Source organism: Hesperophylax consimilis, chromosome 18, assembly GCF_061612785.1.
Source record: "Hesperophylax consimilis isolate HC1 chromosome 18, BYU_Hcon_1.0, whole genome shotgun sequence".
NCBI classification, from domain to species: Eukaryota; Metazoa; Arthropoda; class Insecta; order Trichoptera; family Limnephilidae; genus Hesperophylax; species Hesperophylax consimilis.
The window spans coordinates 21,606,172-21,619,506 of NC_142853.1; the positions used below are offsets into that span (position 1 = coordinate 21,606,172).

General features: G+C 35.4%; 1 protein-coding gene across 3 annotated transcripts in view; it reads right to left on the reverse strand.

The window, feature by feature from the left end:
- LOC149415498 (interference hedgehog-like) overlaps positions 1–13,335 on the reverse strand; it is a 103,770-nt gene that overhangs the window by 19,924 nt on the left and 70,511 nt on the right. For all 3 annotated transcript variants that reach the window (XM_089642679.1, XM_089642678.1, XM_089642680.1), the window contains 4 exons: positions 13,103–13,195; positions 7,458–7,732; positions 4,441–4,619; positions 3,715–3,912 (listed from right to left, as the gene is read on the reverse strand). In XM_089642679.1, coding sequence (XP_089498805.1) covers positions 3,715–3,912; positions 4,441–4,619; positions 7,458–7,732; positions 13,103–13,181 — 731 coding nt within the window. In that variant the 5' untranslated portion in view covers positions 13,182–13,195. The remainder of the gene's footprint in view (positions 1–3,714; positions 3,913–4,440; positions 4,620–7,457; positions 7,733–13,102; positions 13,196–13,335) is intronic.

Sequence of the window (13,335 nt, forward strand, 5' to 3'; positions counted from 1 at the left end):
TGGCGCAGGAACTGCAACTACTTTGAGATTGACAGAGCCATGGTATGGTTCTGGCAGAGTTATAGTTGGTGACTCTTGGTTTGCTTCAGTCAAAACAGCTGTGGAGTTATTCAAAGTTGGATTGTATTTTATTGGACTGGTAAAGACAGCACATAGTTTCTATCCTGTGTCTGAGATGGCAGCTCAGTGTCCTACGCATAAGGGGGCATCTGTTGTGAGTACAGCAGAAAAAGACTCTGTGCAGCTCACTGCCTGTGCCTGGAGAGACAAAAAGATTCATACATTTGTAGCCACTTGCGAAACGACACTGCCTGGCCTGCCATCACGCAAAAGAAGGTGGGACGATGAAGGAAATTTATTTTACCGAGAAGTCGATCGGCCTAAATTAGTCCAGCAATATTTTGACGGGGCTGCGGCTATCGATATTCACAATCACATTAGGCAGGATGGATTGGCATTGGAGAAAGCTTGGGGCACACAAAAATGGGAACATAGAATATATGCCTCAGTTCTGGGCATTATAGAAACGAATGCGTATTTGGTTTTTAATAATTTCTTTCGCTCCGAACATGATCAGGTGTCTCACAGGTGGTTTACTACCAACCTGGTATTAGCTCTAACTATTAATGACGATGATAACCTACAAGAGAATGAGCCGCCACCACACGAGAACATCGCTCACAGCGGAGAACACATTCTTGAGGCCCTGTCAAAATCAGATGACAGAAAGAGAGTTCAACGCAAATGTATAGTTTGCTCCAGAGTCAACAAAAAACAGCAGAAGGCGAGCTTTTTTTGCAAGACATGTGGTCCGCGATGTGTTTTATGCTCTCCACAGACAGGAAGAAACTGCTTCACCTACCATATCGCGAATGGAATTCCAGCATAATCCTTTTTTTAATTTTCTCAAAGTAAATACAATTTTCACTTACGTTTTTTTTTCTTCATTTTCTTGTTTATTTTCTACCCTGTTATATTAATAAGCGCCCATGTCTTATTTTATTATACCTTTTTTTAATTTTCTCAAAATAAATACAATTTTCACTTTCGTTTTTTTTTTCATTTTCTTGTTTATTTTCTACCCTGTTATGTTAATAAGCGCCCATATCTAATTTTATTAAATAAAATACAGAAAGTTTGTCACCTCTGCCTATTTTTAACATGCATAAAAGTCGAGTACTGCTAGAAGGACAGCCTCTTATATTCATACAAAAACCGCAAAAAATTGCGTACTGCTGGCAGGACGCACACTCGTCGAATTGTCCTTCCGGAAGCTCCTTCCGGCAGGACAAGGGTTTGGACGTTCTATCATTAATATAACTAATTAATGTTTATTTTCTTTTAAAAGATCTTTTCCTATCAAATGTTTTTTTAAATCACTATCTCACTCCATTGTTTATCAGTTAGTTATAAAGTAAACAATGAAAGCAAAAGTACGCATACATTTATTTTATTATACCCGCAAATCCACTCAAAAACATTATAACTTTTCATTATAAAATATCGTTTTTAACATTTTTATTTTTCTCTCTTGTAACATAAACTAATTGTCACTTTATTTGAATACGTTTTTCATGATTCAATTAATTGTTTGGGATTTCTTACGATACGATATCAACAGAATTTGACATTTTAAATTACGTTAACAATGGTAAACATAATTTCGCAAACTAAGATTCAAGTTCTAGATGGCTATCGTTTAATACACAAAAAACTTTCAACTGACATTTTGTGACATCTCCCTCTAACACATTAATAATCTTATGTCGTAGATATCTCTATCTCACCGCGGTCATGTCTGAAAATCCCTTTAAAATAAATTTTATATGATACTCAGCATATGCCAGATATGTTAGTCCTCATTTGTACAGGACTATCGTGTCTTGCTTCCTTTATATAGCAAACAGAAAGAAAGGAGATAGTTTGGGGACAAAATTTAAAGTGACGCACGGTAGGTATATACAAAAGCTTCTCATTTGGATGCTAGATGGCACTTGAACCTGGTATTACCATACGAATCTTCACTAATATTAAAAAAATATTAATTAAATTTGACCAAAAATATTCCAACTTCAGACTTAATTTACTCGAAAACGAAAACTCAAATCAAAAAAAAAATTTACCAAAAAATCGACTCCGAATGTGATGTAGATTTACCAGTTTCCTGCTTTTACTTAAAGGGATACTTGATGATTTAATTTTTAAGCTTTAAACTAATAAATAATAAATTTTATATATGTCAATGGACACATTCTAGTTGTGTGCCCTTCATATGCAATCCATGCAGTTTCACTGAAAAAACAATCAGTAATCTGATACTCGATTATCTGACAACTACGTGTTATAATCTGCCGTTATTTTTAGTACATAGTTGAAAACACAAATCAAGCTCAATAAATCGCTAGTATTCGTGTGTCAAATACAATAGTCCACGGCGTGCCTGGACTCGAGTGCCAATCTTTGTCCACTGACGGGTTGGGTTATCTTACCCTTACAAACTCAATTACTTCACCACCAGGTTAATTTAATTGTTGTTTTAGTACTTTTAGGAAATTTCGCTTAGTCCTCTGTGTATTCTAGCAACTATTCATGTATTTCTGTTTGTCTCATTCTGAACAATATTTTGTTTGGATAAGTTTACAAAATGGAGTTCTCGAAAACGTAAACATGACACTTTAACATTAACTTCTCAGGTTAATTTGTTCGGTTTTGGGAAGAAACAGCTATTGCCCGTAGAATCAATTTGTTCGCTTTTTAGAACAGCTCACATGGTCTTATAGAAATCATTGTATTTCCGTTAGTTAGAAATATAAACGAAATGATGTTAGAAAAAGAAAACACCAAGCTTTATATTCAAATATAGAAATTAACTACTGATTAATTCAAATGTTCTATGAAACCAAAGGTTTTGAGAAAAAATTATTTTTTTATTTATTTATTAACGCCCTTTTTCAGGGCTTTTACAAGCCGCTTTTTATGAAACTTTTATTAATTCTTGACTGTGAATTTTTTATTAATTCTTTTTTTATGAAACAACCAAAAAGTGGGGTAGTGGTAATGTTTATAATATTTGTCTAAAAAAATACAGAAATTTTAGTTCAGTGATGAAAAAACGTAATGTGAGTCATTTTTATGTTTGTTTTCAAAATTTTAATATATCTAAAATTATGTTTGTCTGTATAAAATTTGTAGGTATATTTTATCATCTTTTAAAAACAGTTTTTAGTTTTCGGATACGTTCAGAAATATTCCATTTATTTGGATTTTATTGAGAAGCAGAAATACATACAAATTCTCCATATGGCCAATATGCCAGAGGCCTGAAGGGATAAATAAACAAATTTCACAATAAAAACATTGTTATTGCTTGCACTATAATCCACCGCTTTCACTAATTGGAGATAATTTATATATATATTTATATATTTTGATATTTCATAAATTGTTTGACCGGTCGGTGGCCGAGTTGACATCGCGTTTGGGTCCCACCCAGGCGTAGTGTGTTCAATTCCTCGTCTGGCTGAGTCCTCCATCACAACACAAGCAACATTTTCAGTTTACTGTGTTGGTAGTAGGAGATTTTCAAATATTGTCAGATTATTCGTAACCCGGGAATGTTTGTCTTTCTTTTTAAAAAAAAAAAAAATAAAATATGCTCGGGGTTGGTTTTTGGGGCGTCTCAAAAAAAAAAAGTGTTAACAGATTTATCCTTACGTGGGTGGTGCCTGTCCTGGTCCATCTCTGGCGTCCACGATGATCTTGTGACTGTAGAACACGGTCTGACCAAGCAGGTTGTTGGCCGCCCCGCACGTGTAGCTTGTCTGCCCATGCGCCTTCACGAGGATGGCGTCCCCGGCCTCCTGAATGCCTTCCGAACCACCCGGGATTAGAACCGGTGCACCGTCTTCATACCTGAAAGATACATTTATTATATTTTAGAATAATTTATCTAAAGACTTACTAAACGTTCTCACTATAAAGTAGTTTCATCTGTGTACCTGATGATGTATGGTTTGTTGTACCAGGATCACCGGGCTCCCAGTCTATATTAAAATGGATCAAAAGTAATTTACTTATGGGCTGTTTACTTGCACATAATGCACACGGGTTCAAATATCATTTGTTGCATTTTGCACAAATTGAGCACTGTCAACGTCTCCAAGCACATTTCAAGGAATTCGACTTAATAAGACTTCAAATAAGACTTCACACGGAGGACAGTGAATATAAGAAGCTGTAGCATCAAGGCTGTTAGGAGAAAGGTACCATTACCTCGTCATTGTCGTGAGGGACTGACTGAAGAGGAACTAACGTTGCTTTACGATAGGTGGTATTAGGAAGTGATTGGTTAGCGGTAGAGGAACCAATAATTCTCAAGGAATTATAAAACATCTTTTGAAGTGAAGAATATCAAAATAAAGCTTTATTTATTGAAGTCACCTGTAGTAGACCACAGAGGCCAGGGGCTCCGAGGGTGGCGGGGGACACCTCACGAGCACGGAGGCTCCGGGGGCCACCTGGAGTCTTCGGTCTGGCAGCTTCGGAACGGAGCCCATCTTTGCCACTGTCAGCCGCGCTGGCACCGAGGCCAGGGCAGATGCGCCATACCAGGATATGCACTGGAATAAGATGAACAGTAATAATTATAAGTTTTCAAAGAAAAGTTGTAAACGGTTTTGCCATGGCATTATTTATTTAATTAACGCACAAATAACTTTGTTTAATTCACTTTGATATACAATCAACATGTTTCGTGGACAATGTTGACTTCTTCAGAAATGTAACTGTATACTAAAGTTAAAAATTTTAATACAGATCAACTTTGGAGTGGTGAGGGGGGTAGAGGGAGGGGGGGAGTTTATTAGAATTAGGAATTGCGATGTCATTAGAAGGGTAAGTAAAACCAGTTAACATTAATAAACAAAAATATATATAATTTTAATTTAATTATAACATTCAGTTCCAATTTTGAAAAAGACACTAAAATTCAAAGCAAATCCGAGTTGTAGAGTTAAATGAACCAGAGTTACAGACATACAACTGAAATTAGTGTTTTGGATGATTATTACATTCTATCATCACCGATGCATGAGTGACCAAATTTCTCAAAGCGATTCGAAATGTCCAGAAGGAGAAGGAACGGAGGAACCTTTTTAACCATATAAATTGGAGTGGGAATCACGATCCTCAGTTATTATAATAATTCTATTCTATAATTGAAATGTTTATTTCTTTTGATAAAATGTTTGACAAGTTTTCGTATTTATTAGTCTCAGTCGATCTAGCATCTTAAGTAGAGATGTGAAGGCTTCTGTTCAATTCTTTCAGTCTATGCCACTAGATTCAAAGTTGTTTTTCTGAATTTTTTCAGGGATTTTCTGAAGAATTCTTACAGGATCGAAAGGAGAATTTCCTGATGCTTTGAAGCCAGCTGCCAAATTTCCGTGGGTCACAAGAGTCTATTGATTCTGAAGTGCTCAAACATCCTCGGAAATTCATCGTTTGGCGGTTCCCCCTATTCCTTACCTTCCATTGGATTAATTTTTTTCGCCAAGCGATTTTTAAGGAGCCACGAATTATTTATATATATTCTACGCCCATATCGGCTTTTACAAACATTTGATATAATAATAGTTTAGTGCAAAAGTAATCAAGAAATAAAAGTTTGCTATTAGTTATATAGAAATTCAATGAAGACGAGTAGTATTATGCATAGCTTAGTAATTAATATTATTGAGGTATGTTACTATAGCCTTCTTGTAACTATATTCCGTGCAGTTGAACACATCTACAATTTATGCAAAATTATTACCAACTGCGTCTAATCTAGGTATCTAAATGACTCCTGATATTGTTGTTGTAATTAAAAGAATTTTCGATGGAGTAGATCTAGTTGGTATGTTGAAGTTGATTAGGCTCAATAAATCAGGGCTGTCTACAATTCCATTAACAATTTTAAAAATAAAAGTCAAGTCGGAAACGAGTATTCTGCCTGATAATTATTTTTATAGAATTATGGGAAAGGAATGAAGCAACTGCAAACGGCGCGAAATGCCGGTCGTTCATAATTCGTGGCTTGCCTCGCGGAAAATTTTCTACTGTTTATAGAAAATGGAAATTTCCTACCTCAGACACGGCCTCATTATCAAACATTTTATAAATACTTTCAGCTTCACAAATTCTACAATTATAATTTCCCGTGATTTTTCACAGGTCTGCGCGATAGCAGTCCCAGAGAGAGCTCGTTCGCACGTCGTCGCCGATCGTCCTCTTCCTTCTCACGCGTCTTGTGTAGGGTTGCCAGATGTCCGGTTTTGGACCGGACAGTACGGTTTTTTGAATGGCTGTCCGGTCTAGAAAATTTTGGGAAACCGGACAATAGAATGTCCGGTTTTTTGAAAATACGCGACATATATACCTCACTCACGAGATAATTTACAGAGTAAAAGCCGTGAGCGATTTTGGCGGGTGGTAGCAAGACTTGACTGACGAAAGAAATCTACTAGGTATGAATACCGTAAAAAACGAATTATATGTTTTCTTCAGTTTAAATGTCAGTTGCACTGAATTTAAAGATACAATTTCAGGCAATAAACGATTATTTAAAGCAAGGCTGCCCAACCTTTTTAACAGTTGGGCGAAATTGACGATTTTGAATCACTGGCGGGCCACTGAATACCTGACGGTTCCAATTTCCATGGGGGGGGGAGGGGGGGTTGTTAGAGAATTTCTAGCTGAGAAAAAATTCCGCGCACCCAAAAACATCATATGTGATTCCCCACAACAATTTTTCGAATTCCATGGGGGGGGGGGGGTGGCTACAAAATTCCATTTCGGACGCAAAAAATATTATATCAAAAACCGGTGCATTTTTGTTTAAAAAGTAAGTTCAACAGGTTAAATTTTTTCATCGCTGATTCTCGTTCTGAGTAGCCTAAATAGCGATAAATCGCCTTCGTTGGCAACACTGGTGACCGCGCGCAAGCTGCATTGTTTGTTTTACCGCGGGCCCGCGACACTTTTTCAAATTGGCGGATTGGCGGGTTTTTTGAAAATGGTTCACGCGGGCCACTTATAATTCGTTTCGTGGCCCGCGGGCCACAATGTGGGCGGGCCTGGGGTTGGGCAGCCTTAATTTAAAGCATTAGCATCTAGTGGCGAATATGTTAAAAAGTGTTTCTGCCAAAATCAGAGGGGTTTATGAGTACCAAACGACCTTTGATTTTCGACAAATTGTACCAAAAAAAAATCAAAGGGTGGACCCTTTGATAAAAAATGTTCGGTTTTTTTATCTGGACCATCTGGCAACCCTAATCTTGCGTGGAAACGAAAAAGACAGAAGATACTAGAAAGATGATGTCGCGTACGAGCTCTCTCTGGGACTAGTATAGTGTAATTAAAAAATCTAATAAAATAAAATACAAGAACGTTTGAGAGTTTCAAGAAGAGTTTGTTACCCTATACTCCCCAGCCAGGCTCTCATTGTGAAGGTGCACCGTCAGCCTGGACAGCGTGGGCTTGCTGGAGACGCGCACGGCGGGCGCGACAGGCGCCGCGTGCCCGGGCAGCGTGAGCGCGGCGGGCGCGGGCACGTCGGTCCACGCGCCACCGAGCACGCGGTGCCGCCACGCCACGCGCTCAGCCTCGATGTTGGTCTGGCACGGAAACACAACCTCGTCGTCCAAAGGGGCGGTTATGGACTCAGGACTCTTGGTGTAATGTGCGCCTAGGTCTGAAAAAAAAGAAAAAAAGATGTATTTAACAGGACATCGAACCTCTTATTTAAAATTTTATTAATTATTAAAGACATGCAGCAATTAAGTAGATACCGAATCCATGCGTCATCAGAAAATTTGCCAATAGTAATTTATTTATTATAAATACTGATTTGGGTTGTGATTCTGTCTGTAACTCCGATTCAATGAACACTAAAACTTGGATTCGCTTTGAATTTAAGTGTCATCTTCAAAATTGAAACTGACCGTGGGAACAATTCAGATAAGCGATAAAGTAGGTATTAATATTTAATTGATTTTTCTATGTATATTATGTGTCTATTTGAAATGTGTATTTCTTTTGTTTAAATTTTTGACAGATTACTAACTTTCAAGTTTACTAACGGTGTAATTAATATCTAATGGAGACAAATATAAAAGTCGGTGGTTTAAGTAAACATGCACAAAATAGGTTTTAAGGTGATAGTTTGGGTTATTTTTATAATTTATGTGTATTTCCTAACCTTAAAATGAGAAAAAAATTTGCTTTATTGCATCTTTACCATCTCCCACGACATAAATAGTTATTTCTTGACTACTAGATTAATTACTAAATTAAGTTAAAACCGAGTGCTATTTATTTTTTCGTATTAAATTATTATTAAATAGCATGCAGCGTTATTCGACAAGTTTTTTTTTCATAAATACTTAAAGCTTCACAAAACCTTCAATTATTATTATATCCCATGATTTTTCACGTGTCTGCGCTAATGTACGGCGCTCTTTGTCCATTCATCCGCTCTACAAGTCCAATCCATCTAAGCGTCCCTTTCTTAAACTTACTCAATTCGCTTACACCATCGACCTTACATTATTTCCGGATCTACACATTTATAATGTAGTCCACATTGTTTTGTCGCACACACGCCTAAGGGATCTCACTTCTACCGAACAAATGATGATATCATAAAACGGTGCGAATTCACACGAAGTTCTTTAGATTTTTTTTACGAACATTCGCACCTGCAAACGAGTCCATAAAACTAACTAGAAGAATGCAGTCGAAAATAGCGCCGGAGATTTGACCACTTATAAAAAAGTCGATGAATGTATTGATGTTAGATTACATCTAAGATTTAGGAACTGGTCGGCATAATAAATTAATGGGCATGAGGAATTTCGTGCCGTAAGCCATGGGCATTGGAGTCATTGGACACAGGGCAGCCCATTCCGTATCCTGAATTCTAAACCGTGCGAATATACCTCATCGTAAATTAGCATTTTATTACTGGTATGACTCAGACTCGAACGAGAAGGTGAGGCTTAGGACTAGTTACTAATGACTAGTGACGAATAGAATAATTAATTGTCAATAGTTGCCTATTATAGTCACGATTGATTTCATGCACTTTATTTGTTTCCCTGTGATTACTTATTTGCAAGCCGGGAGCGGCACACGTGCGTTGTGGGTTCGATCCGTTATTATTAATATAAAAAATAATAAATAGTATGTAAACATAAGTTATAATTAGTCATTTGTAAACAAAAATGCATAAATAAATCAAATATAAAAAGGAAAAAAAAACAAATTAGATAATTAACATTCAGAGTCAGCAAAAAAATATAAGAAATTAATAAAAATAGAAAAAATATTATGTAGGAAAGTACCAAATAAAAAAAAATTAAAAATAAGTTCCTTTCGGAAAGTACTGCTAATTTCTGAACACCGTACGCGCATAATGTGAAAAATGTGCACCAGGCCTACAAAGTGCTTTTTTAAAGTTGTCCTTTTAACTTTGAACAATTTTGGTGCTGCCATTTAGTGATGTACTGAAAGACTAAACATCTAAAATCACTCACCTTCTCTATATAGATAGATGAATCTAGTCACTGAAGAACGAATTATGTTTATGCATCAAAATGAATGAATCTATTCACTGAAGAACGAATTATGTTTCTGCATCCAAATGAATGAATCTATTCACTGAAGAACGAATTATGTTTATGCATCCAAATGAATGAATCTATTCACTGAAAACGAATTATGTATATGCATCCAATTGAATGAATCTATTCACTGAAGAACGAATTATGTTTATGCATCCAAATGAATGAATCTATTCACTGAAAACGAATTATGTATATGCATCAAAATGAATGAAGCTACTCACTGAATAACGAATTATGTTTATGCATCAAAATGAATTAATCTATTCACTGAAGAACGAATTATGTTTATGCATCAAAATGAATGAAGCTATTCACTGAAAACGAATTATGTGTATGCATCAAAATGAATGAAGCTACTCACTGAATAACGAATTATGTTTAGGCATCAAAATGAATGAAGCTACTCACTGAAGAACGAATTATGTTTATGCATCAAAATGAATGAAGCTATTCACTGAAAACGAATTATGTGTATGCATCAAAATGAATGAAGCTACTCACTGAATAACGAATTATGTTTATGCATCAAAATGAATGAAGCTACTCACTGAAGAACGAATTATGTTTATGCATCCAAATAAATAAATCTATTCTTCGGCCTGCATAATCGCACTATAAAAATAGAAATGCGTTTTGACGAGGTGTTCGATAAATCTTGCGACACTTCGGAGATAAGACTGTAAAGGTACAGTTTGACAATAAAAATATATTAAAATTTAATTAAGTGGAGATATATTTTTTTAATTACTGTCTCAAAATCAAGAAGCATAAAAATTTGGAACATACCTCATATCACTCAGTTGTGAGGTATGGTGTCAGTATGTAAACCAAACCCTGTTCGCTCTACGTGTCCCAAAAATATATGAAAATATGTAATTAGTACTACCTACCCAAATTTAAGAATTATCGTGATTGATTTTTGGGGTATTATGCCGTACTGCTGACTCTGTAAAAATCTCAAGTTCGCCCCACTGTTGAATTTGGAAGTCACCTTTGGTCTGGAGCACAAAAATAATTGAAATTTATGCTGTGCAGAAATGGGCGATCCGTTTGATAGATTTTCCTATTGCAATCTTTAGAGCACAGGCGGCCAGATGGGAATGCTGTCCTTGTATTTTCCTCAGCATACCCTGTGTGGAGTTATTGTTAAAATGCAGCCTCCTCCTTTAACCAACGTTTCAGACAGCCCTGCAGTTTCCACCATCAGAGTACAGGGAATCATTTTCTCGTGAAAAGCTATAATAATTTACCGTATTGAAAACAACACTATGAAATCAACTTCACCTATTAGAAATATTAAATGTGTAATATTTCGAGATTTTACGGTTAAAAAAATACGTTTCTTTGCTGCCGATAGCATTTTTTAGTGCAGCACGACTGGGAGGATAATTCAATCCGAGTCTGCCATATTAAATATTATATATTCAAATATTACATATATTATATACATTTAACAGAAAAAAAATCAGAATCTTGCAGCTTTCGGTTTATGTCGATTGCTAACCGACCCGTAGGACGACGGGCTTAAATTCGAAACAAATCCGAGTTCATTGAACCAGAGATACAATCGCAGACAGACCCAAAACCGAAATTAGTATTTTTATTTACCACTGTGTCCTCTTCGGTATTTTTTAAATCTTGTTACTCTATTTTTAGTGCCTGACTTATTGACTCTATCTCACCGGTTTAAATATTATCACAGTTATCAATAATTATTTACCTGAATGACGCCTATCTACGAGTAACCCTAAATATTTACATTTTTCAACCGGATATAAATAATATAATGTAATATCGATTTGTTATCGTTGAGTTCTACGAAAAACATCAATCGGTGTCTGTGTTAATTTTAGAAACGCAACAGCTTCACAAGGGTGGATAAAAACGTTTAGTACTTATTAGTTTAAAGACTTGCCGGACCAAGTGCTAAAATGCAACTTTGTACTGCATCGTATGCACAACTGATACCGTATCACTTATCGGTTTATTAAGCACCGGTTCAGCGTCGGTATAATCTAATAAATGTTGAATTTTCTTCTGTTTTTAAATACATCTATCTCAATTTTTCTTTCGGTAACGAATGAATGCAAATTTTAAAGTGGAAATTAACCTACTTCCCGACATCCGATCGAGCTGAAACTCGGCAGAGAGTCTCATTGTCGATGACAATGCACTCTATCAAGTTTTGGTGGAAATCACGTAGAAAAAAGCGGACATATAAGCATTTCTCTGAACTCGGATGACATTAAAGCAATTAATATACGAAATAAATGTCGGTCCTACCCGATCGGCGGTGAGATTTGTAGAGTTGTAGATTCCAGTCCCTGGGTAGGAAGGTTCAATCGTCAATCAATACAGTTTATTATTTTTGTTACAAGTAGAGATAGTAAATATCCTCACTACATTACATTTAAATATTAAAACTTTATTGTATGAATCACAATGCATTATAAATATATTATTATGTAATGTTTTCTGGTGTAGTTCTGTGGTTTCCGTTTCAGTCTATGTCAGTATATTTTATATTTCTGATCTCCCTGTGTTTTGTACCAGCTTTTTATGTGAGTTTTAAATATAATAATGTAGTGGTGATTTTTGAAGAGGACAAGGAAGTCTTTCTCAACCAGGTATTTCCTATTCGAGACAGGCACAGCAAAAATTCTTACAATCAAATAAATAAACATATTTTTATGTTAGGTAAGGTTATTTTATGTATGGTATGTATTTTTATGTTAGGTAAGGTTATTTTATGTATGGTATGTATTTTTATGTTAGGTAAGGTTATTTTATGTATTTTTATGTTAGGTAAGGTTATTTTATGTATGGTATGTATTTTTATGTTAGGTAAGGTTATTTTATGTATGGTATGTATTTTTATGTTAGGTAAGGTTATTTTATGTATGGTATGTATTTTTATGTTAGGTAAGGTTATTTTATGTATGGTATGTATTTTTTACTAACTAAAAATTGTCGCTTTTGTGGAGAACTAAGAACTAGGATTCTTAGAGTTGGTAATAAAATAATAATTAATTAATAAATTTATAAATAGGTATGGTTAGGTTTAATAAATTTCCATAATTTGTCACTAGTCTTTAAAAAAAATAAAAATGTATGCAATGGATGGTGTGCCCCAATTCCCCATGCATTGACCAATTATGGTTAGTATTATATAATAATTGCACACCTAATAGGTAGGTCTTGAAACCTAATGAGAGTGGGATTTTGTTGTTGAGTTTATAATATAGTATAATAAGCTTGTTTGTACAAATTTTGAATTCATAGTTGCTTATTGGATATAATTGTTTATAATACGCCTGTTTATTATTATTTCTTGTGTTTTGTTGGAGTATTGTTTTAGTATAGAATTGTTTAACTGACATTACGCTAACGTCACACTCCACAACAATATTTGTAGATTATTAGTGTTATTAGGTTACCTGATCGTGCCAAGGGCGGCAGCAGGGCTAGGACGAGCAGCAGGAGCAGCGGGGAGGGCGGGGGCGGGAGCATCTTCATCAGCCCATTACTACCTGCAGATAAAAATAATGTGGCATATTAATAATAGGTATAATATTATATCTGTGTAAACATTTCTAACAAGAAGCAGGTACATAGTTAATGAAGCAGATAATCTATCCACTATTTTATACAAGTATTAAAACATATTAAG